The sequence below is a fragment of the Amphibalanus amphitrite genome, unplaced genomic scaffold (assembly GCF_019059575.1).
Source record: "Amphibalanus amphitrite isolate SeventyFive unplaced genomic scaffold, NRLGWU_Aamphi_draft 001878F_arrow, whole genome shotgun sequence".
Classification (NCBI taxonomy): domain Eukaryota; kingdom Metazoa; phylum Arthropoda; class Thecostraca; order Balanomorpha; family Balanidae; genus Amphibalanus; species Amphibalanus amphitrite.
This window is the reverse complement of record NW_024883371.1, coordinates 16,378-40,300: the sequence shown is the minus strand read 5'-3', so window position 1 is coordinate 40,300 and position 23,923 is coordinate 16,378. Positions and strand designations below refer to the sequence as shown.

General features: G+C 44.9%; 4 protein-coding genes across 8 annotated transcripts; all 4 read left to right on the top strand.

Annotated features, from left to right (window-relative positions):
* The first annotated feature begins 95 nt into the window (after positions 1-95).
* Positions 96-1,685, top strand: LOC122375588 (lectin BRA-3-like). 3 transcript variants are annotated; one of them, XM_043355084.1, is made up of 2 exons: positions 96-276; positions 1,026-1,685. In XM_043355084.1, the coding sequence occupies exons 1-2, from the start codon at positions 111-113 to the stop codon at positions 1,502-1,504; spliced, it is 645 nt and encodes a 214-aa protein (XP_043211019.1). In that variant the 5' UTR covers positions 96-110; the 3' UTR covers positions 1,505-1,685. The 3 variants fall into 3 exon arrangements, with proteins under 3 accessions (XP_043211019.1, XP_043211020.1, XP_043211021.1); XM_043355085.1 differs by having other exon boundaries at positions 246-287; XM_043355086.1 differs by having other exon boundaries at positions 249-384.
* Positions 1,686-4,929: 3,244 nt separating this feature from the next.
* LOC122375585 (lectin BRA-3-like) lies at positions 4,930-6,434 on the top strand. The gene is made up of 2 exons (XM_043355080.1): positions 4,930-5,322; positions 5,813-6,434. The coding sequence occupies exons 1-2, from the start codon at positions 5,201-5,203 to the stop codon at positions 6,303-6,305; spliced, it is 615 nt and encodes a 204-aa protein (XP_043211015.1). The 5' UTR covers positions 4,930-5,200; the 3' UTR covers positions 6,306-6,434.
* A 1,065-nt stretch (positions 6,435-7,499) lies between these two features.
* LOC122375584 (putative transmembrane protein INAFM2) lies at positions 7,500-9,051 on the top strand. The gene is made up of 2 exons (XM_043355079.1): positions 7,500-7,820; positions 8,191-9,051. Exon 1 carries the CDS (start codon positions 7,508-7,510, stop codon positions 7,808-7,810), a length of 303 nt encoding a protein of 100 aa, XP_043211014.1. The 5' UTR covers positions 7,500-7,507; the 3' UTR covers positions 7,811-7,820; positions 8,191-9,051.
* A 2,940-nt stretch (positions 9,052-11,991) lies between these two features.
* On the top strand, positions 11,992-23,678 carry LOC122375589 (high affinity copper uptake protein 1-like). Of its 3 annotated transcripts, none has more exons than XM_043355087.1 (6): positions 11,992-12,277; positions 21,114-21,235; positions 21,509-21,738; positions 22,072-22,125; positions 22,372-22,399; positions 22,958-23,678. In XM_043355087.1, the coding sequence occupies exons 1-6, from the start codon at positions 12,184-12,186 to the stop codon at positions 23,114-23,116; spliced, it is 687 nt and encodes a 228-aa protein (XP_043211022.1). In that variant the 5' UTR covers positions 11,992-12,183; the 3' UTR covers positions 23,117-23,678. The 3 variants fall into 3 exon arrangements, with proteins under 3 accessions (XP_043211022.1, XP_043211024.1, XP_043211023.1); XM_043355089.1 differs by having other exon boundaries at positions 12,004-12,277; positions 21,509-21,642; XM_043355088.1 differs by having other exon boundaries at positions 12,029-12,277; positions 21,111-21,235; positions 21,509-21,642.
* The last annotated feature ends 245 nt before the right edge of the window (positions 23,679-23,923 follow it).

Here is a 23,923-nt window from a genome sequence, read left to right as displayed (position 1 = left end):
GTTACTATGTAACCGTGATTACGCATGGGACACGTATCATTAAAAACCAGTGTATTTTATGTGTACACATCGTTTTTTAGCAGCATGTGCCAACATTTTCGAGGCGGCACATGACTGTTCTCATCGACAAACCAGAGCTATCTTTCCGGTGTGGGAGGCGGTGCGAGGTCACGCCATGGTGTGAGAAGGGACGCAGCTGCCGGCGACAGCGGCCCTTTATCAGCTGGAGGAGGTCGCCGCTCGGCCTCAGAGCGGAGCCTCACGTCTTACAGTCAGGTGAGAAGAAGGTCAGACACTCGGACAGACTGGGGCGGTGGAGACTGAGGACAGACTTCTTACCTATCCACAGAAAAGTCTTGCTTATGGCACAGGACCACGACATATGTAAGACGCATTATTTTGCTTTTTTGCGTAATAATGTTTTCTGTTTGTTTTCGACAATTAATTGCTTGTTCGGATTGCACTGATTGTGTGTCTTTTTGTTGTCATTTAACAGAATGAAAACAAGTTGAGCGAAGCACAATAAAATTTGAAGGCTGGCGCTGTCATCTACCGAGTCGTTATTGATGTGTATACGAGACCTATGCCTATAGGTTATTATGTATAGGCTTGCATCATTATGCAAATAAGGTCCCAATGATAGGATGGCAGCCCTGGTGGCGCAGCTGGTAATCAGGCATTTGTTCGGGAATCAGGAGGAAGTGGATCTGACTCCCGGCGCCGCTTGACCCCCAACGCGTTCCCAGCTGCGCCACAAATAGTGAGGTATACTCTCTTAATCGCCATTGCCTAAAAAGGAGGAGAACGAGTCCCCAGTTCTTGGGAAGCAATGGCCAACAATGCATATTTAGAGAGAGAAGCAGAAAAAATAGGTGGCCAAGGTCCCGGGCGCCCGTTGTAAACAGGCTGGAGAGTAAATAATGTGATACAACGAATCAATCTGCTGGCCTGTAATCATTGTCATTTCATCGCGCAGCCAATGAGAGAGGGTTCCGCTAATGAATTTCGTTCGCCATGTTTTCCAGAGACCTGTCAGTATCTCGCCAAGATGCTGTACCAGCTGCTGGCTGTCACGCTGTGCGCCGGCCTGGCCTCGGCTGGCTGTCCGACCAACGTCGAGTGGCAGGAGTTCGACGGCTTCTGCTACTGGCGCTCCACCTACGCCACCTCGTGGCAGCAGGCCGTCACCGCCTGTTCCACAGTCGGCACCGGAGCCAAGCTCGCCTCCATTCACTCTCTGCTCGAGAACGCCTTTATTATGCAGACCTACGATTTCGCTGACTCCTGGATTGGCTTTAACGACATCGAGACGGAGGGTCAGTTCCGGTGGTCAGACGGCTCGGAGGTGGACTTCACCAACTGGGCTCGCCAGCAGCCCGACAACCAGTTCGGCCAGGACTGCACGCGCGTTCCCCACCCCGACAACCCGCACGCAGCGGAGTGGGACGACTCAGAATGCGAAGACGAGCACTTCTTCATCTGCAAGATGCCCGCTACTGCCTAAACAGTTCCTGCGCCCGACGCTCGCCAGCAGCGTAATAATGACCAAGCAACTAGAACCATGTTATCCAGCGTGGTGGGAGAGCACCTCATAGCTGGGATGCCAAGTAACTAAATAGTGACATTATGCACATTTACATGAATTTTTATCAAATAAACGAGCCGAATTTCGGTTAGATACTTAATAGAACTGAGTTTGTTTAACTTTATGTTCAAGTGGCAGGGGAGGATTACGCCTCTCCTGTCACCCAGAATGCCTCAGGATCAAATTAAAGGGACCCTCCCACCTTCAAAAAAGTTAATGAATTGGCATGAAAGTGATGTCCCTTGGTTCAGAAAGAGCGAAAACGAATATCTACCAAATTTCACCGAAAAATATTCACTGGTTTTCAAGATATTAGGCTTTTACTTTTGTTTACTTTTTGGGATCTCCCCTGTTACTAGCGACTTTATTTGGAAGCAATAATTTGGCAGCCTTAAAGTGCGGCAGACGTTGCGCGCAAAGCAGCGTATACCACCACGTGTTAACGATGGTTTTAGTCTAAGATTTAAAAATCGTTAGATCTCCGCTGACGTCACAAATTCTAAGGGGGCATTCCAATGCATTAGCCCCTTAGCGATAGGCGTTATCACAAGTGTATTCGCGGCCATTGGGGCGACGTAAGAAAAGAAGAAAACAACTGGCCCCAAGAACTTTAAATTATCAGTTAGCATGCACCTTTTCCTTGATATGTAGAGAATTTACCATTAATTGTTAGAGAAAATTGCATTTAAAATCTTCCATTTGGGGCATTCCATGTCAACCGGGACAGCCAAAATCGGCCACCTCTGCGATTTTGTTCAAACTTGGTATACTTATAGGCTATTGGGTGAAACCTCTGAGGGTGAAAGGATTTTGTCATATGCCCTCGGGCTACAGAGATACAAGTCGCTAAACTTTTGCTTTTTGAGCAGAATTGGACGTGTATTGCAATCTTGAAAGATCTATAGCTTCAACATTTTTGAAGCTATTGATTTCAAACAAACTGAAACGTGTACATAAGGAGTTATGCTAGTTAAATTTGACAATTTTTACATTTTTTGGTGATTTTGAATTTATTTTATTTTGAATTAATTTCTTAAAATGTTATTTGTGAAAAATGGGTACCCTTCGATTTCGCTCAAATTTAGATATTGTCTTCCACTACACGTAAGGCACACGTGCTGAGAAAATTAGAGTGGGCCAACGATAACTTTGGATGATATAGCAACAAGTAGTGCAACGTAGCACGGGCGGTGGAAGAGGCCGATTTCGCTAACTCCACCTGTTTATCACCAATAACTCACGCCATAATTATCATATTAACGTCAAACTTTCAGTATCTGTCCAGAATTGAATTGCAAATCCTCCCGTGCAAGCAATAGGTAAATCGGTCCACAACTTTTCTAGTAATAGCGGTGTAAAGTCAAACATTCCTGGCGGAGCGGCTTGGCGGCCGGCGCCGGCCGTTGCCGCCTGAATGGTAGACTGTGCCGGCGCGGGACGGTTCCATCTTTGCACCTCGCTTCTTACCGCTGATTATGATCGATTCGTGTCAAATTTTGTGTGAAGGCTTAAAAATGTACAGGCAATCTAATGTTCAAATAAATACGAAAATCAACTAGTAAAAATTGAGGTATTAGGGTGCAAACACAAGCTGTGACTGAAACGTTTCCCGCGTCGGCCGATCCCCGCCTCTGCCGGCGCCATCTTACTCTTAGCAGGCCACTTACTGCCAAAGTTATGGTAAGATTAACTAGAGATTCTCATAACACTACAAATGTCGTATAAAGGAAGAAATAGAAAAATCGGCCAGTAACTCTTAGAGCTATGGGCGTATAAACGCAAAATAGTCACTATAGCAAATTTGATCACGTTTAACCTCATTTGATCTTGAAGATATTGATCTAGGACCATGAAATTGGAACACGATAAAGTTCCCCATCGCCCCACCTACAATTCAAATTCCGTTTTTCTAATACCTTTTTTGGCTAAACCGGGCCTTTCTCCCCTAGCGCTGGGCAGGCGTATTTCCTTTTTGCAACCAAAGAAAGGCGCTGCCCGGAGAATACCCAATTTCATCATTAAAAAACTGGCTTACGATGACCAGTTATCTTCGTGGCTTAGTAGTAAGTGTGCCGAGTGTACCCACCTCGAAAGCTAAAGGTCGCTGGCTCGCGGCCGGTCAGCCTAAGCCCTGAAGTGTTTTAACACGCAATCATTTTTAAGTAGCATCTGGCCAGCCGGCAACTGTCGTGAGGGCTAATGTTCGCACCTATCTAGGTAGCATTTGGCCAGTCGGCAACTGCCGTGAGGGCTGTACATATTTACGCGTGTTAGATTAGGTCAGGTCACGTCAGGTCAGGTTAGGTTTGCTTTAGTTTGGGGTAGAAAGAAGCATCTCCGGGTAGCGCCTCTCCTTGGTTGCTAAAACGAAACACGCGAGCCCCAGACATTACAAAGTCCAAAAGACAGTTACGTAGACGTCGGCCCATTCTGGATTTTTTATATGATGTAGCTAATGTATAGGAGGATAAAATATGTAAAAATGAGCAAAATCGAAGGGTACCCATTTTTCAGAAAATCAAAATTTATTTTTTGAATTTTAATTAAGTTCACTAATTAGTTAATTACGTCAATATTGTTATCCTCAAATGAAAGCCTGATCTATTCCCTCCATTTCACACTTTGTCTCGTGGTGATATGTCTAAAACTTCAATAGTTATGACGCTTTAAAAATGATAATGTGCCTTGCCTAAGTCAATGTTTGATGACGTGTATCTCGGAGACGTGACGTCATATCTTGACAAAAAAATGTCTCCTTTCTTTTCACATATAGATGACTAGGTTCACAAAGTTTCGCAAAAATCGGAGGAGGTGAGGTTCAAAATGATCATTTTTTGTCCCACTTGACGTGGAATGCCCCATTTATGCTTTTTTCATCGTTTGCACAGTATGTTCTTTTACTAAGCTAGAAACACTAATTAGAAATAGTTCCCGCATCATCAAGAACAATAGGGAAGGCTTGAAGTGAATACAATAATCTAAACGGTTTTGTAATCCATGTGAAGACACTTCTAAAATTGCCTGTAGAAATATTAAAGGCAAACGTTCAACTTTTTCACAAGACGGATGGCTATAAACCTATTCAACGTGTGACAACTCAGCCGGTATTTCGTCGCCTACAGCCCAGCTTTCCCTAGTGACCGATAGAGGCGCTGCTATCGATGTCCGCCCGTGCCGCCTAACGGAATCCGAAAACTGCAAGTTTGAAATTCCATATCTTCGAATTAAAGCATTTTTCGATGTTGTGAGTGTCCAAACCGGTATTTGCAGGCCATGGCCACCAATTTGGCTATCTCAACTCAAAACTAATGTTAAGGTGGGAGTGTCCCTTTAAGCTATATTTTTCTTTTTCAGGCTATTCCTTTATCTAGGTGTAGGTATCACACATATACAATATAGGTACATGTAGATTATACACACATGTATGTACATTGTACACATATACATGCAAATTCTAAATTTTCGGTCTATGGAACCACGTGCCAAGAATGCCACGAAATGCAACATAATCCTCCCTTTTGCTTTTAGACACCTCATGAAGCCTCGACCTAGACATTACACTCAAACATTCTCATCGACAAATCGGGGCTATCTTCTCCTACCTGGGGGGCGGTCATGATGAGAATGGCACAGCTGTCGGAGGCGCGACGGCCGTCTACACCCGGAGGCTGGTATCTGGGACTCAGTGGGTCGTCCTTCGGTGGGCCTCGCAGCAACGCTGCGCGACTGACGATCAGGTTAGAAGAGGGGCTTCTTGCTTGGCCTGGTAGAAACATGTTCCTATATATCTAAATAATGTTTCGTGTTGAAGAACTCGTGGAATTTGGTGACTATGTAAATTACTTTAACTTGGAATAAGTAAGAAACCATAACGCAGGCAATTCATATAATTCATTCCTAATTCTTCACATGGTATGTCAAACGGTCCAAAATGTGCCAAAGCGAAATCTCATGTTTGTTAGTACTAACTTCAAGATAGGGAAGTGTTCAAACTACATGATCATATAGGTACCTATTCATCTGGTTCTAATGCTGCCTATTCCTTTTTTCACGTTATTGATGTTGCAATGTCTCATGATAAGACAATATGTAAATCAGGGCACTTCAGCCGAGAAGTATACGTGCGCCAGTCTTTGCTTTGCCCATTTGTTGACGACATTGTCATGTCAATAATGGGGATATAACTTTAACTATGGTGCACTCATGCTGACTGCCATTCGTTTTCAGAAACACAGGAGAATACCTACCTCATCAGTTCGCCAAGATGCTGTACCAACTGCTGGCTGTCACGCTGTGCGCCTGCCTGGCCTCGGCTGGCTGTCCGACCAACGTCGAGTGGCAGGAGTTCGACGGCTTCTGCTACTGGCGCTCCACCTACGCCACCTCGTGGCAGCAGGCCGTCATCGCCTGTCCCACGGTCGGAGCTGGTTCCCAGCTCGCCTCGATTCATTCGTTAATCGAGAACGCCTTTGTCATGCAGACCTACAACTTTGGCGACACGTGGATTGGGCTGAACGATATCGAAACGGAGGGCTCGTTCCAGTGGAGAGACGGCTCCAAGGTGGACTTCACCAACTGGGCTCCGGAGCAGCCCGATGATATCCATGGCCAGGACTGCGTTCACCTGCCGTATTACAACAACCCGAACGGGGCCGAGTGGGATGATCAAGATTGCGAAAACGAGCTCCATTTCCTCTGCAAGCTGCCCGCCACTGCCTGAAGAAATTACTGCCGACATTTCCCGGATCTGTAATGCATGCGCATTTATGTTGATCACAACCTAGCTGATGAAGGTTGCTGGCGGCGAAATGCTTTGTAGTTGTGATACCAAATAAAATACAAATGTCGATCAAAGAGGAAATTCATCCCCTCTGAACTCAGAGTGAACAATTCCTGCAGTTATAACCAATCACCATTTGAGATTGCACCAGCATACTTTATACGATTGCACCAACAAGCGTCAAGACATTTTGAGTGCCCCCTCCTCGGGTGGGCCAAACGGATTCTTGGGCCAAACATGCCACCGCCGTTCACCGACACTGACAATAGACAAGTGACAAATGCACATCACCATTCATAACATATTTGCCGTCTCCGGACATTCAGGTTTCTTACAGTGGGCGCAAGCAGGGCGAAGTCGCAGTGACTCACGTGACACATTATAGGCTGCATCATATTCAATAGCAGACACTTCTTCGTTTGGTTGTTTTCTTTGACCTTATACGGCCTTGCTTTGGCCCACAGAAGGCTCTTCCCTTCAGTGTCCAAGCTATGAGGTCGGTAATCAGCGTATCGTGCATACGTGTCCGAACAGAATTAGACTGATCCGTTACATACACATAGCTTTTCGCACGAAGAGGGACGCCACGTCCGTGTCAACAATCACGTCGTCCGAACGCGGCCTTGGTCCCGGGAACAGACTGTTGGCGGGCGCCGACTCCGCCGAGCCACTAAGTTGTATTAGTATTTTGTAATGCGTGATGATTGCATGGAATTTAAAAGCGGGTTCGGGAAGTAAAACCAGTGGAGAGACAAAGCAAGGGAGAGAGAGAGAGAGAGAGAGAGAGAGAGAGAGAGAGAGAGAGAGAGAGAGAGAGAGAGAGAGAGAGAGAGAGGGAGGGAGAGAGAGAGAGAGAGGAAGAGAGAGAGAGAGAGAGAGAGAGAGAGAGAGAGAGAGAGAGAGAGAGAGAGAGAGAGAGAGAGAGAGAGAGAGAGAGAGAGAGAGAGAGGAGAGATAAAGAGAGCTCCCACCCTCCTCGCCAGTTCAGGTTTACCCGTCATATAAACAGCTCTACCCCGCCCGCCCGGCCCCTCTCATGGTGCTGCGCCGGCGCCGGCGCGCCCGACGACCCCGTCGGCCCATCGGCACCGACGGTCGTCGTCTCCGACGGCCGCTCTATCGACCGGCTCAGATCGGCAGCGATGGCGTGCCCCGGCGGTCGCGACGAGTCCCGTCGCGAGGAGCGTGCCTCCTCCACCGACGATCGCGGCGTGGAGCGTCTGTTTGAACAGCAGCCGCGGCCCAACATCAAGATCGTGCGCATCCTCACCGTGCTCGGCTACGTGTTTTGCGTGTCCTCGGCGGCTATCATGCTGTCGTTGTACTACGTGTTCCTTTGGGACCCGTACACGATGAAGGCGGGCGAGCCACTGGCGGCCGGCGGCCCGTACAGTACCAACCTGTCTGCCTGCGAGAGCTTCCGCTACAAGGTGCAGGAGAAATAGTGGACATCTGGTGAGTACGGAGAGAGGGACGCGGTGGTCGGGGGATGGGGGGTCCGGGGGAGGGGTGTTAGAGAAAGTTCATCTGCTCACATCATGGGCATTGGCTAGGTAGGTACCTATTGAAGCAACGCTCGTGTCAAAGCATCAGCTCAAATGTTTAGATACTAGATAGTAATTTTTTTTATAATGATACATCTGAGAAACAATTCACAGTTTTCTGTGCTTTATTTAGCTTCCGTTTCTCGTGATCTTTTTCATGTGGAACATCGTTTCCCTTTATGCATAGCTAACTGTGTTCACGGCTTCTTTCGGAATTGTTTGATTGCATGATCGTGAGCATTTATGGTTGAACACTGAATGACATTTATAACATCCCGCAGGTTTTGGGACATCAGTCTGTCTAACGAGTTCGACACCCGCTGGCCGATGAAGTCATGAGTCACCCCAACATCGAGTCGTGGAAATCAGCATCTCCATTCTTCTTGTCGACTACACCGGACCAGCAGCGGAAGGTTTACTAGATGGCAGCACCTTTGGAGCGCCAGAGGACGGGACTGCTCGAGAGTATACGGCCGTACTAAAACCCGGCGCAGGTGGGCAGCCAACGAAATTACGTCACAAAGGGTGGAGAGCCTCACTCGCCAAATGTTGTGGTCGAACAGTTTTTGAGGATAGTCGTGTAACTGAGTGTTGGATATGTGACGAGTATACCGAAATCGGCGTGACATTGCGTGAACTGTGAATTTCTGGCTGAATGACGTCAAGTTTCTTCATTAGAAATTTCGCCTCGGTGCTCTACACATTCACGGCGCTTGTCTTCGTCCGTCCCATCAATCCTCAGGACCAACCCATCCTCATCCTTGGTCACAGAAAAACCTGTTCAGCCTGACTGCCCACCATTGCAGCCCCGTCCCCAAGGAATGAGCTCAATCACCGCGGCGCGTTACATAGATCTTTTCTATGCGGTAAAAAACTGAAAAGGCATAAGCCAGCGAAATAAAACAAACAAATTGCTCACATCGCTTCCAAATCCGACCAATGGGGGCCTGCACAACGCACATTGAGCTGTCCTTATCGCCAAACTTATTAGCGTCGTGCGTCAAATGAACTATGAAGATAGGTATGGCAATGTTGTGTGTGTCGCTGCTGAGCGAGCTCGCGTTGTGCTCCTACGCATATAGAGCCTTTATGAACGCTTGATTAGTGTCTTGTTCTGTTGAATAAATATATGGTGAGTCACACTGGAATGGCCTTTGTACTCAGTTCACTACCTACGACTTCTGATGTCCCCACCGTTCCCAATTAGATATCTGCGATCAACGCCCGAACAGAGCTCAGAACAAGGCGTTTGCTTTGTTTCAGGCTAGGGACTAACCATTAACCCGCACCCCGCTGGGGTCCTGGCTTTCCATCCCCTGCTGGGGGGGGGGGGGGGCTGGAGGGGATGTGTTAGAACACTCCGCTTCTAACCCGGCTCCTGGGCCACGTAGCGATACGGAGAAGCCGATATTCGAAATAATGTGAAAATTATGACGAAATTACTTCGGTCACTTTTTGGTCAGGTCAAAGGTCAGGTCACCAGAGGTCATTAAAGGCCACATTTCGCCGATTTTCTGGTCAAAGGTCGACAATATTCAACAAGCCAACGCGTACGTACCTCGAAAACTAAGAGAGCTACAGCGCCCCAGAAAAGCACATTTGATAGCCCTATACAACGTTCTTTCTGATTATTCCTCTCAGATTTGACCAAACGTCAACAGTTTTGCCTGCTGGGGGCAAAAACTGCCGAAATATACGATTTTTGAGGAAACAGATTTTCTACAATAACTTTTGGCTCAAACCTTGTAAGCGGTTACTTTTTGCATTGTGTTTCTATCGTCAAGATGCATGGAATGAACTATAGTTTGACCTTGGAAGGTCAACTTGCAAATATGACCTCAGGTCAACCACAGTTCACTGGGAGGGGAGGGGGCGTTAATGTTAATACACCCCCAGCCGATAACTCGAGAACCAATAGGCACTGCGAAACGCGTGAGGCGGCAAAAGAAAGGACGCGACAAGACGCTTCAGACGAGTATTTTCTAAATGAATTTTGACGTCAAAGGTCGGGTCAAGGTCAGGTCAAACACCTGAAATTGGGCTTTCAGTAGCATGAAGCTTAGAACCTCGCACTGGGCGCCTCTCGTAGTCGTCATAAACTCTGTCAAAACTGTGCACAGCCCTTCATAGAAGTGCTACACGAATGCCAGATTCATGTAGGGGCCAGTCAAGCATAGGTCAGGGGCAAGGTCACTGGTCAGGTCAATCAGGTCAGCATATATCACCGAAAATCAAAAGTCAAAGCTGGTATTTGTAGCATAGGACAATGTATTATGGGTACTTTTGAGCGTAAAACACGATGGTGACATTTATTTTATCATATACAAGTACATACGTACATACACATACGTGTTGTGTCGAAAAAGATCGATTGTAAGAAATGCGTGCATCATGGTCGCGAAGTTGTCACGAGAATTTTCCAAGATTCCGCCCAAGATTTTGAAAAATGTACAACGATAGGTAATCAAAAATCGAAGCTAGCCATTTGATTATTCATTGTATTGGCACTTGGCAGTCTAATAGCTTTGACGGCATGCCCCTACGTCTGTTCTGTGGTTTTATGATTTTTTGAACATATGCCGTTTAACCCTAGAACGCCTAGGGGGGGGGGTTGTATCAACCCCCCCCCCTGAGGTTTTTTCGAAGTGCACGCTAAACGGCTTGTCGTAGCGGGCTGAAATTTTCAATGCCCTCTGGGGCAACCTTTGCGCATCTTTTGCCGAAAAAAATTGATCGGGTCATGTCAGGTCACGGAGTTATGACGTCATAAGAGGTACAGCCTCCGGCCGGATTTTCACAAACTGAGTGCCAACGCCCGAGGTTTCCTGCCGGTGGTACGGACATCGGTTGATGGATCGTGATGAAACTTCCCATGCATGTTGGGGCAAGTATTGGCTATCATATGGTATAAGAAATTTGACCGGGTCAGGTCAGGTCACGGAGCTATGACGTCACAAGAGGAACAGCGTCCGGTACTATTTTTGAAAAGCGCCCGAACCACTATTTTGCTAATTCTTGTCACCTCAATGGGAATATGCAGCAATATTAGCTTCTATAGGGAGCAAATGGACCTCCCAAATCCAAAAATACAATCAGATTTCAAAAATTTAAATTTTGATTTTTCGAATTTCTGCCGCCGACTGTGACCTTGCCGACTTCCGGCGCTCCCAACGCGCCATTTTTAGAGCTAGGGAAACGAAATACATACCAAACGATAGAGAATTGATCAAGGAACACGATAGTGAAGGTTTCAAGTCGATATCTCCCACCGTTTTGCCGCAATCGCCGCCGAAAGTTGAAAAAAGTCTATTTTTCCGAAAATTTGACCTTTGACCGGTCAAAAGTAGGTCAAATGTTGACCTAGGACCAAAAAAATATACCACCAATCGCGAGATCTCGTTGAGAGCAATCCGTTGGTTTTTTCCGCTAAGCTCTACGACCTTCCGTTTCGAAACGCCAGGGGGGGGGGGGGGGGTCGTAACAACCCCCCCCCTGGTCGTTCGTGTTATGAGAAATGGCCTGGTCGTGCGAGGGTTAATTCATAAATCATGACGCCACTAAAACCTCAATACCCAAAACAATCAGAATAAAAAACTTTGTCACAATAAACTTGAAGTAATTACCACTATATAGTATCCAAAATTTGGTGCGCCTGCGGCACGCGCCGTTTTTTAGCTAGAGCGCGGCAAAAAAGTGGGTTCGTCGTCCCTCCCCCAGCAGCTTGCGGATTAAATACAATTATTTAATAACGTTCTTTACTCTCAGTTGCATTGGCGTCCTTAATCAAAGTCAAGGACAATGATAGGAATATACGGCATGCTGATAACTGAATCATTAATCTTCACACAAACTTTAAGAAGCTCCTCTCAAACCTTTGGAACTTCGGATTCAAGTAGCAATTGGTGTGGTGGCGTTCGAACATGAGACACAAAGTGATTGGTACATTGTATTCCGGGAACTGCATCCCGTATTTGGTGCACGGTCCTTCAGATACGAAGGACCGTGCCGTTCCAATTCGCGTGTTATCTGGCTGACGCAGAGACCCTCTTGACGAGTAGCGGACACCCCCACGGATTATCTGCCGAGCCCTCTATCCTCCCTCACATTCTGCAAATCACGGCGGGTCCCCGGCGACGGCCGCGATAGGACAGACACGGGTCTGCCGGTGACGGCTGCTGTTGTAGCGCTCCTGCGGTGCTCTCCGGTGCTCGGCGTGTGCTCCGGCGCTGGTCTCCGGTGCTCGGTGTGTGCTCAGCGGCTGAAAAGGGTGCACCATGAGGTCGTCACGACGAGCGCTGCCGGTGCCGCTGCTGCTGGCGGTAGTGGTGTGCGGGGTCGGCTGTCGAGCGGCCCCGGCCCCCGCAGCAGGTAAGAGCAACCAGCAGAATAGATAGTAGGAGTGTAATTATTGCTCTAGGAGTGTAATTATTGCTCATTATGTCACACAACGTACTTGCCTTAGCGTGTCTTGTTTCATTGCAACAAAACCCTCGCAGTTGCACCTGTTCGAATTTGCAAATTCGAAGCGAAGACGCCAGGGACGAGATTTAGTACTATGGCATCAGACTTGTGCAATGTGCAATGTGCATTGTGCATTAATTCAAGTATTGGATCGGTGACCTGGGTGGATCTGATCATCATAGCTCGAGGCTAGGATCTAAATTTTATTTGAGCCATTCTTGACCTGAGCCATTCAGATTCATGTTATCTATGTTTGAGCCATTGGGGATTTTTCCCACGATCTCGTTATTTATTTGGCCTACAGGCATAAGAGCTTTACTATGACTCCATCCATGAATGGACCGGGCAAGAGGCATTAGATACCTACTAATTATTCAAGTGGGACGTTCAGTGGGTTATCGCCACAATAGGATATTGATACCATTGTGAGTGTCGCCTGTCCATTGATAAGATTGATATAACTTCTATAGATATAGAATATACATAGATGCATGAGCATTGAGTGCATCACTTTGGTGAACATTGCACCTACATAACATACACATGTGAAGGAGACACATTCAAGACAAGGATGGTGTGATTGCGTCATCATAAGCTTGATAAGTCGAAAAATTGTTATAAATTGAACACTGGGTAAAAATATACAAGTACGCGGTCTCCACGTTTAGAGGAAAGAAAGACTACGCCAGTTGAACAATTGTGGAAAGTTGATAATCATATTTTAATTAGATATCATTGAAATATTTTGACCATCCGTCTTCTTGCTGATGACATAAGGTCTCATAAGTTATTCATAAGAACGGATTCAAAATCTCCGTTTATTTTTACAATCAGATAATATTTAAGCTGAGGCCGATATATGTTTAAAGGAAATATACGACATTTGTCATTCAAAAAGGGGTTTTGAACTGAAATAGCAGTTTTGTAGCTTGGGCTGAGATTAGCACAAATCAGGAGCTTTTACGGCCCAACGATCACCCTAGGCAAAGCCACTCCATTTCTCGTCCCGAAATCATTCCCTTGCGCAGAAATATTTCCTTTACGGAAGAATTCCAAGAATGCAGCCACCTATGGCAGACGCCAATCGTCAGCCAATCAGCATGCAGTTGGTCAGAGCTAGGTGATATGATTGGTTAACCCGCAACCGCCTGGGGGGGAGGAGGTCGGATCCGACCCCCCTCCGTTTTTCTCGAATAACTCATGAACCGCTTACGCTATCAACTTGAAACTTGGCATACCTTCTCCCCCATCAATTTGACGTCTTCTGTGTAATTTTTAAGAAAATTTTCCAATTATATATATATATATATATATATATATATATATATATATATATATATATATATATATATATATATATATATATATATCGATTTTAGTGATGTAACTACATGGCGTTTTCAGTCAAAAAGTGGTAAATGTTTAAAAAATCGCCTAAAATCAATGTTTAACCAGCGACCTGGTGGGGGCTATTTTTTGCCCCTCTCCAGACTTTTCGATATATCTCTAGAACTGCTGCGCCGATCGTCACCAAACTTTCAGTACCCTCCCGGACATCAATTTTACACATGGTGACCAAAAATTTTTTCCAAAGGCTATGATAGGTTGGCCGGAAATGACGTCAGAGTGACGTCATGTTCTGCCGTTTTCGACCCAAAAAAGGGTTTCGCGGGAAGAGCTGTCAGGCCTATAGCTTTGCAAATACAGAAAAATGATTAAACATAAAAGCTGTAGAATTGACAGGGCTACAAAACTGCTATCTCGGATTTTTGAAATTTTTGGATTTTGACCCCCAAAAATCAAAAAATATTTTTTTTGATTTAATGATCGAAAAATCCAAAAAGTTTTTTGAATTTCGCAAAAACCGGAATATATGTGATATTCCTTACCGCCTTCCATCCACATACCAAATTTGAGATTGATACCTCTTTTTTTTGGTGAAGTTATAACGAAAAAAACTGTTCAAAATTGATGACGTCAAATTTTCAAACTCAATTTTTAGCAATTCTAGACCCTGTAGCGCAAAACAAAGACCACCATTAGACTCCCCGTGACGAGCTGCATCGAATCAATACCCATTTTATGCAAAACTATCAACTTTAAAATTTGACCTTTTTTTGGCCTGACCTTGACCTGACCTTGACCTGAACTTCACCAGAAAGTGACCTAAGCCGTACCTGATAGTCTTATAACCAACACCATTGAGTTGGAAATGAAAAATTGGCCATAAAACATGCATCACACAACCTTAGTAAAGTTGGGCTCATGTGACCTGACCTGTGACCCTTGGTGACCTGACCTGTGACGTGACCTGGTATTGTCAGTGACCTCTAATAGCAACATATCTACTAGGCAACTGACGCCCTATCGCTGATTCTCGACAAAATGCGTTTTCCTCGGTGTTATAGCGCATTCCCTAGAAGACTCGTGAACGGTGAAACATTTCATCTTTGACCTGACCTGTGACGTCATCGGTGACCCCGAGGTCAATGAAATTTGGTTTCCTTCGACAAATTTGACAGGCCTTTCGAACGCCGTTTGAGTTTTGTGGATCCGTCCAGTAGTTTCGGAGATACGAGGGAGGGCAAAAAATAGCCCCCCCCCCCACCAGGTCGCGCTATAAACAGACCCCACCAGGGCGCGGGTTAAAGCAAATTGCAAATTAACCCTCGCATGTGTGCGGCGTTTGCCAGCTTCTAATGTGTAGGGGGGGTCGGTTGGACCCCCCCTTGCCGTTTGGCCCCTGATCGAGCTAGAGCTTCGCGGAAAAAATGAGCGTGTTGCCCGTGACGAGAGGAAGCCGATGATACCCAATTTTAAGGTCCTAGGTCATTAGGTGACCTTCCAGGTCAGGTCAATGACCCAAAGTCGGGAAAATCGGGACCTGTTAGAAAGTCGTAAAGTGTGGCTGCTAAGGGGTTTTTCGGGGTGCTGATCACGAATATCGTGTTAGTTTTGATCACAGATGATGTCTTTAAGCATTTAGACCAGGTCGGGTCAGGTCAGGTCAGGTCAACCAGTAGGCATCGTGACGGGTATTCGTAGTACGTGTCAACCGCCTCTGACAGTTTCGTAACATGTTACGAAGGCACCAAAACTACTTCGTAAATGTTTTAATGGTTGCTAAATTCGAATTCAGCTCCAAAAACTAGCCTAGAAACATGTACAGCTCGAAAAAGTGAACCGAGGTCACCCGAGGTCACCAAAGGTCAATGACCTGACCTGACCTCCAGGTGACCTTGACACCCACCCTAATGCATGGAAGCAACATCAAATCACATGTTTGAACGTTTGAAACCACGAAAAGCTTGCAAACGCGCGGCTAATGCGAGCCGACATACGCAGAATCGCGATTCCGGCCAAACATGGTCTCGGAAAAGAGGTCACAGGTCAAAGGTCATTTGGGTCAGGGTCATGAAATTTTCAGGGTAGGTGTAAAATTGATCAATGTGAGGGTACTGAAAGTTTCGTCGCGATCGGCCGCTTTTTACGCGAGTTATTCGCGAAAAACCATGGGGGGGGGGGGGTCCATCCGACCCCCCCCTACACATGCGAGGGTTAAGGACATAATTCGACGCAACTCAACAAGTTCTTTAACCCGCGCCCCGCTGGGGTCTGCGTATAACACGCCCTACTGGGGGGGGGGGGGCTATTCATAGCCCCCCTCCTAACTCCGAAACTACTGAGCCGATCGTCAAAATTCAAACGGCGCCTGATAGCTCCGGAAAAACTGTCGAGCGAAACCTAATTTCATTGACCTCGAGGTCACCGATGACGTCACAGGTCAGGTCAAAGTAAAAATTATTAGCATTTTGGCTTGATCACTTTTTGGGCTCTGGCCGCCGTCTTACAAGTCAGATCAGGCTCATTTTTGGATCATACACTCGGGAACAGATGCTCTAGTTACCCTGAGGGTACCAAACTTGTACTTTGATTTTCAGGTCAAGGTCAGGTCATCACAGGTCACGAAAATATTATATAATGCGTCGGTCACGTGACACATGTTTCATGGTCCATTTAGGTCAGAGATTTCGAATTTGATGTCGTCTGTGTTATTCGAGGTCATTTTGTGTCGTATTTAGCTTATGTTAGGTCACTTTCAGGTCAAAAAAGGTCAAATTTTGAAGTTGAAATTTTTCAAAAAAAGGTGTCTATTGGATGCAGTTTGAGCTCAGGAACACGATGGTGCTATTTATATTGGCGTACGATGTCAAATACGTGCTGAAAAATTGATATGAAAAATTAATAATTGTGAATTTTTTTGCAATAATGCGTAAAACTTGGCCATTTTTAAAGATATTTAGCTAAAACTTGCTAGAGTTAGTCATAATAATGCGTTCTATTATATATATTCCGGTTTTTTTCGAAAAGTCAAAAACTTTTTGAAAAAAATATAAAAATATAAATTTTGGATATTATTATATAAAATTTTCAAAATTTTCAAAATTTCGAAAATCCGAGATAGCAGTTTGATAGCGCAGTCTATTTTGAGTCCTCTCATGCAAAGAAATTGGATCTAGCTTAAAAACCGAGCTCTTGGGAGCGATTGCCGTGGTTCAATGTTTTGCGTCGAAATCGGCCGAACATGACGTCACTCTGACGTCATTTCCAGCCCACCTATAGTAGGTACGAAGTTTAAATTTTGACACAAGGTGTCAAATTGATGCAGCCTAAGGTACTGAAAGTTTGGCGTCGATACGTCAAGCGGTTTGGAAGTTATTGCAGAAAAACGGGAGGGGGGCTATAAATAGCCCCCCCCAGTGGGGCGCGGGTTAAAATGGTCATCTCGGATTTTCCATAAAATGCGTTTTTCACCCCTAAAAATTCAAAAAACTTTATTTTTTGGAAAACAGCTAATAAAATCCAAAATTTTGAGTACCTATTATAAAAACCGGAATATATGCTATAGAGCTCTATTAGAACATAGGATGTCCCAAATTCCAGCTTTCTATCTTGATTTTTGAATTTTGACCCCCATATTGTAAAAAATAGCTCCAACATGTATAGGGCGTGGTGACGTCATAAGCACTTTCGTGAATTAGAGGCACTTTTGAACATCGCATGTAAAAACAAATGGCACCACTAGATTTCTGGGACAACGCTCGTCTAGAAAAGTGCATTTTTATGTCAAAAATAAAAAGTTGAAAATTGACTTTTTTTCTTAGCCCTCGTTTAGTTATGTATGGTATAAACGATGTTTTATGCTTTCAATGCACACTTATCACCAGCACAGTGACCTGGGGATTACATATAACCATTACCATCGGATTCGTTGTGAAAAATAAGCCATAGAACATGTGTCGCACGCCCATGTAGCAGAAAGTGAAAACCGTGACCTTTCGTGACCTGACCTGAGCTTGACCCGTACCAAGTATGACCCCTATACGCACATGGTACCTTCACTAGGTCTTTGAGTTCATTTTTGGGGAGTTTCGAGCAGCAGCTATCGATTCCGCTGTCCGTAAGCCTAATCATGCAAAACCCCAGAATTTGACCTTTGACCTGACCTTGACCCGAAAGTTGACCTCAATCTTAAAATCGTAACCCTCGCCCGTATAGGGGAGCGGTCGAACGGACCCCCCATGGTTTTTCGCGAATAACTCGCGTAAAAAGCGGCCGATCGCGACGAAACTTTCAGTACCCTCGCGTTCATCAATTTCACACCTACCCTGAAAATTTCATGACCCTGACCCAAATAACCTTTGACCTGTGACCTACTTTTCGAGACCATGTTTGGCTGGAATCGCGATTCGGCGTATGTCGGCTCGCATTAGCCGCGTGTTTGCAGTCTTTTCGTGGTTTCAAGCGTTGAAACATGTGATATGATGTTGCCCCCATGCATTAGGGTGGGTGTCAAGGTCACCTGAAGGTCAGGTCAGGTCATTGACCTTTGATGACCTCGGTTCACTTTTTCGAGTTTTACATGTTTCTAGGCCAGTTTTTGGAGCTGAATTCGAATTTAGCAACCATATGAACATTTACGAAGTGGTTTTGGTGCCTTCGTAACATGTTACGAAGCTGTCAGAGGCGGTTGCCACCTACTACGAATACCCTTACTGGTTGACCTGACCTGACATGACCCGACCTGGCCTAAATACATGAAGACATCATCTGTGATCAAAACTAACATGATATTCGTGATCAGCACCCCGAAAAACCCCATAGCAGCCACACTTTACGACGTTCTAACAGGTCCCGATTTTCCCACCTTTGGGGTCATTGACCTGACCTGCAAAGTCAACCAATAACCTAGAACCTTAAAATTGGGTATCATCGGCTTCCTCTCGTCACGGGCAACACGCTCGTTTTTCCGCGAAGCTCTAGCTCGATCAGGGGCGAAACGGCAAGGGGGGTCCAACGGACCCCCCGTATACGTTCGCGGCTGGAAAAACACCAATACGGGCGAGGGTTAAGAGTGCTTTAGGAAGGTCTCGTAGAGACCTTTCGAACGCCGCCTCGCGGGGCTCGATACAACCATTGGTTCTCGAGATAACAGGGGGGGGGGGTCGGATCCGACCCCCCAGGCTGTCGTGGGTACGGAAATAGCCCAGGCGGTGCCGGGTTAATGCGTAATTTGCTTCCGCTGCAGACACTATCTAGCTTCTACCAAAGAGAGAAAATAGTTTTTTTCTGTATAAAAAATAAAAATTATATTTGCATGTAAGTATTCATTATTTTTTCCTAATCATTTTAAGCATAAAATTCGTGAAACTAGAGCAAAAAAGGAGATAACATGGGGAAGTGATATATTTCCTTTAACCCGCGCCCCGTTGAGCTTTCCAGCAATACGCGCCATGCTGGGGGGGGGGGGGGGGGGTGGCATATTTTGCCCCTGCCTAACTTACGAACCGATGGTCGTAGAAAAACGGGGAAAAGGGCAATCGAAATCTCTCAACAAGACAGAGATTTGAGTCTTTTTTGCCAAACTAGGTCATTAGTCAGATCGAGGTCAGGTCAAGGGTGAAAAATGAAGTTTCTACCTTATCGACTTTGGAGCGCAGTATGTAGGCGAAGAATGGACTGAGACCCAAAACGTGTTCCAAGGCCATCAAGAAAAGATACTTTGCATACAGTGTCATGGAAAGGTCAAGTTCAAGGTCAGGTTAAGTCACCAAAAACGGTATATGAAAAGGGCATGTATGATACATGTCTATGGGTCATTTTATTCATAGAATTCAACGGACCACAGTTTAAAGGGACCCTCCCACCTTAACATTAGATTTGAGTTGAGATAGCCAAAATGGGGTCCCTGGCTCACAATTACCGGTTTCGGCACTCACAGCATCGAGAAATGCCTTAAATCGGAAATATTGAATTTCAAAATTGCAGCATTTTGATTCAGAGGGGCTAATGCATAGGAATACCCCTCTGAATGTGTGACGTCAGCGCAGATATCTAACGATTTTTAAATGTTTGACTAAAACGTTTTATAGCACGCGGTGGTATATGCTGCTTTGCGCGCAACAAATGCCGCTCTTTCAGCTGCCAAACTATTGCTTCCAAATAAAGTCGCTAGGAACAGCGGAGATCCCAAAAAGTAAACAAAAGTAAAAGTCTAATATCTTGAAAACCGGTGAATATTTTTCGGTGAAATTTGGTAGATATTCGTTTTCGCTCTTTCTGAACCGAGCGACATCACTTTCATGCCAATTCATAAACTTTTTTGAAGGTGGGAGGGTCCCTTTAATGAATTTTAGTTCGAGGTCAGGTCAAGGTCAGATCAAGTTTTGAAGTGATTGCTAAGACCTAAAAAGATATTCGTCTTATAGTTTTTCACGATGAATTGCATGGTGCTATTTTTGTTCCCGTAGGAGGTCTAGAACTGAAAAAAATCATTTGTTGAAAATTGTGTGTGACATGACGTCATAAAAAGTTCTATAACTCCTACATTTTTACCAAACTCTTCTAAAAATGGGAAGGTAGGTGCACAGAGACCACTATTCTAACATATATATTTTTAGGTTCTTTCGATAAGCTTCAAATTTTTGATTTTATATTGATTTAAAACACAGCTGGAAAAAAGATCAGGACCAAAATCAAGAAGTTTCAAAAAAGAACTGAGCTTGCTACTCAAAAGACAATGTATGATTGCTTTCAAGTTTTTTTTTTTGTTACGTCTTGATTCCTAAAAAACTGGAGATGTTTAAGGTGTTTGAAGCTTTGCAGTTTTTGAAGCGAAAATGGTAGACACGACGTAACTTAAACGTCATTTTCTAAAAAAAAAAAAAAACGGATTTCGCTCAAAATTTTAGGAAAGATGTTAAATTGATGTATCATGCTGAAGTGCTTAAAGTTTGACGTCGCGGGTCAAACGCGCTTAGAAGTTATTGGCGAAAAACGGGAGGGTGCAGATTCTGTCCACCCCAGCGGGACTCAGGTTTAGATCAAGGTCGGTCAGTCCGATGCAACAAACTTTGAATAAATGGTCTCCCTCAGCTTGATATCTATCGTGTCAGTATAAATACTCAACTTAAAAGATCACTTAGTTTTATTAGGTACAGAAAAATATGACATTAACAGCGAAGGTGATGAGTATATAATGTCCTCGGGGCTTGTAATTCAAAAAAGAAAAAAAAAGCGAACACCACTTTTGCTTGAAGTATACTGCTTGTAAAAATTGAAACTAATCGTTGTTAGTATCCCGATATTCACATCACTTTTGTCAATTTCTGCTTCAATTATGTCGCATGCCGAAGTGTTATGGCTACTGCGATGTCTCTGATTGGCCAAATGTCGCCAGCAGCGGTTCCAATGCTGGTCAGCACAGCCGTGGATCCGCCTCCTTCCGGTGCCAGTGGAGACACTCCCGTGGCACTCACAGAAGACTCTATGGGTGCCGAACTAGGCGATATGATGATGATGCAGGTGCGTGACACTATAAATCTATGTACTTAATAACTAAATCAGATAGTTGTAAGTGCATGTTCGAACTCGGTACATTAGGAGCGATTCACAATTACACCATTCTGTGATAGACATGCTTAATGCTTATTATCATGTGACGCTTCTTTTGAGCATGCAAACCAGCTCACCACCAAATAATATACATCTTTTTATCATTTTTGCTAGTCTTAAGTCATTTTATTAGTTGCAGCTCGTCTTGGCAACTTTTAAAATAAACTATGCACTTTGTTTCAGATGACGTTTTTTGGCAATAACACCTTCAAGCTCTGGTTCAAATCTTTCGGCATCCACGACGCCGGCACGCTGACTGCCGCCTGTCTGGGAGTCGGCGTCATGGCCGCTCTCTACGAGGGCCTCAAGGTCTTCAGGTCACTGTCCAGATGGTTTAGTACTTTAAGTCCGGATAGTGCAGCGAGACCACTCCTTGGTGGAAGGCGCAGCCAATTCTACGACACTTTCCAATCGTAAATTTTGGCTATACAGCGCACTTTAGGGGGAGGGGGACGCTGTTTTCTAGTTCAGTGAGAAATTCTTTATCAATGGGATAGTAATTAATTGAAAACACAGCTACATCTTTTACCCTTCCAATGTTAACTCATGGCAGCTGATGAAGTACCGGCCAATCATCTTGCGTCGTACTTAACCTGATCTCGCCTTGATCAACTGAATCTCAATTTGATCAACGGTGGAGCACCTAATGTTACAACTTACAAGGTCTTTGTACTTTGCACCAACACCCTGGACTTAACTTTTCAACAACAGACAGCTCTTATGACATTCGATTGTGTGTTTTGCAGGTTAATCCTCGTCGACAAAATAGCTTCTTCCAGACTGTCGTCTCCTGGACACTGGTGAGTGATGAAGGAAGGAAGTAAAACACCTTACAAAGTCCAAAACTAGTATATCTATCTAGCTAAATAAATCTATCAGCAAGAGCTTATAAAGCATTGAGCGTTAAATTACGGTATTCAATTCTTCCATTCTTTTATGTTCGTTTATAGACTTTGGATTATTTTGATAGCAGACGCCTCCAATTTGTATGCCTTTCGTAATTCTTGGTTATTTACATTTCACATTCGTTTTTCTTTTCTTTTCAGGGTTCAAGTCTTCCTGCATATTGTGCAAGTAAGTTTTTTTTTTTACTGTAGCCAAGATTCTTTCAAATTTTATATGACGCTGGAAGATTGTTCTCCAAAAAAGTTGACATAATTGTGCTGACGTGTATGACATTCGAAGACAAAAATTATTTTACCCCCACCGCTTGAGGCGATAATGTGTCGATCCCAGCCTGCATGTGGTCGGATTTGCGTGCCTTGCCAGTTATCAGGTTAGTAGAATATGGTTTGGTGAAAATTATCTATTTTAATCTAGCACTAGTATTTTGCTGTATATCGATCACTGGCAGCGGCACTATCAATTTGGAAAATTATGGGCAGTATTTATTTTTCTACATTATAATAATTTCACAGAGGCTAGGTTCAGTTGCAACTTTACGCAACGTAAAGGCCATCGATGATGATGACATCAGGCCAATATCAGGACTAATCGCCACGGAACAAGTCAGATAGAGATGGGTGTTCAAATCATCAAATACAACTCAGAAATGTGTGCACTGTGCACCATTACCACTGTCTACCCTCTCACCCCTGGCCGCATTGACCATTGTCGCACCTCCGCCTTCAGGTCACCTGCGGCTACTTCCTCATGCTGGCCACCATGACGTACAGCTCGTGGATCATGATAGCCGTTTGCGCCGGAGCAGGAGTCGGCTACGCCATCTTCGCGCCCATGGTCTCCAAGCGAGCTCTGCTGGGCGCCGGCTCTACCGACCACTGTCAATAGACACCTGAGTGGGGTCTATAGATCATTGTCAATAGACGTGAGCTCTGGGGTCTACTGTTCACTATCAGTAGATACATGAAAGGGTCTACAGGTCATTGCCAGTAAACTCGGGCGCGGGGTCAACGGAACACTGTCAATAGACACAGGCGTCAAATGTATAAAGAAACTCTGCCGGGCTCGGAGTAACTGCATTGTTAAAAAGGACAAGTGGGTGGCTCTATACGGCGGGCCGCTGCGACATGCACAGTGGTATAATGCAACGGGTGAGCTGTGATTGCCTCACGGGTCAACCTTGGCTGCCCAACGGGTCAACTGTAAACGCTGAGCGGTTTTGTGCGAGAAGAAATCATTGGGATTTTAGGCTCAACGAGTTGAGCGTGGGGATACTGCTGGCCAGGCCCATTGCTGGATAGGTTTGACTCTCATAGTTTGATTCTGTTCCGTTATTTAAAACATGGTCTTAATATAATGTTTCATGCAGTACCATCATCATCATAAGATCATTCGATCATAACATTATAATTTGTGCCGTCAAAGAAAATAAATGTCACTTATTGATTCACCTTTTGGCTCTAATTTCTCTGAACACTGAAATTCCAGCAACTTTTGATGAAGACTTTGGATAATGCGGCGATATTTTACGCTTATAGCGTTATTCAAAATTCGCAGAAAGTCGCATTTTTGCGTCTGAAGCTGCTTGGGAGCCATGATGTTGTTACTTCGATGATATTGCTGCTAAATGTCGGAAACTGAATTGCCATGCAAGCAAATGATCAAATAAATCATTTTACAATACGAGCATATTTA

Excerpts from the sequence above, each read along its gene's own strand:
- LOC122375584 (XM_043355079.1), top strand. The coding sequence starts at position 7,508 with ATGGCGTGCCCCGGCGGTCGCGACGAGTCCCGTCGCGAGGAGCGTGCC.
- LOC122375589 (XM_043355087.1), top strand. The coding sequence starts at position 12,184 with ATGAGGTCGTCACGACGAGCGCTGCCGGTGCCGCTGCTGCTGGCGGTA. Across the intron at positions 12,278-21,113 it reads GGCCCCGGCCCCCGCAGCAG|CGGTTCCAATGCTGGTCAGC; the intron begins GTAAGAGCAACC and ends TGTCGCCAGCAG. Across the intron at positions 22,126-22,371 it reads CTGTCGTCTCCTGGACACTG|GGTTCAAGTCTTCCTGCATA; the intron begins GTGAGTGATGAA and ends TTTTCTTTTCAG.
- LOC122375585 (XM_043355080.1), top strand. The coding sequence starts at position 5,201 with ATGATGAGAATGGCACAGCTGTCGGAGGCGCGACGGCCGTCTACACCC. Across the intron at positions 5,323-5,812 it reads GCTGCGCGACTGACGATCAG|AAACACAGGAGAATACCTAC; the intron begins GTTAGAAGAGGG and ends ATTCGTTTTCAG.
- LOC122375588 (XM_043355084.1), top strand. The coding sequence starts at position 111 with ATGACTGTTCTCATCGACAAACCAGAGCTATCTTTCCGGTGTGGGAGG. Across the intron at positions 277-1,025 it reads GCCTCACGTCTTACAGTCAG|AGACCTGTCAGTATCTCGCC; the intron begins GTGAGAAGAAGG and ends CATGTTTTCCAG.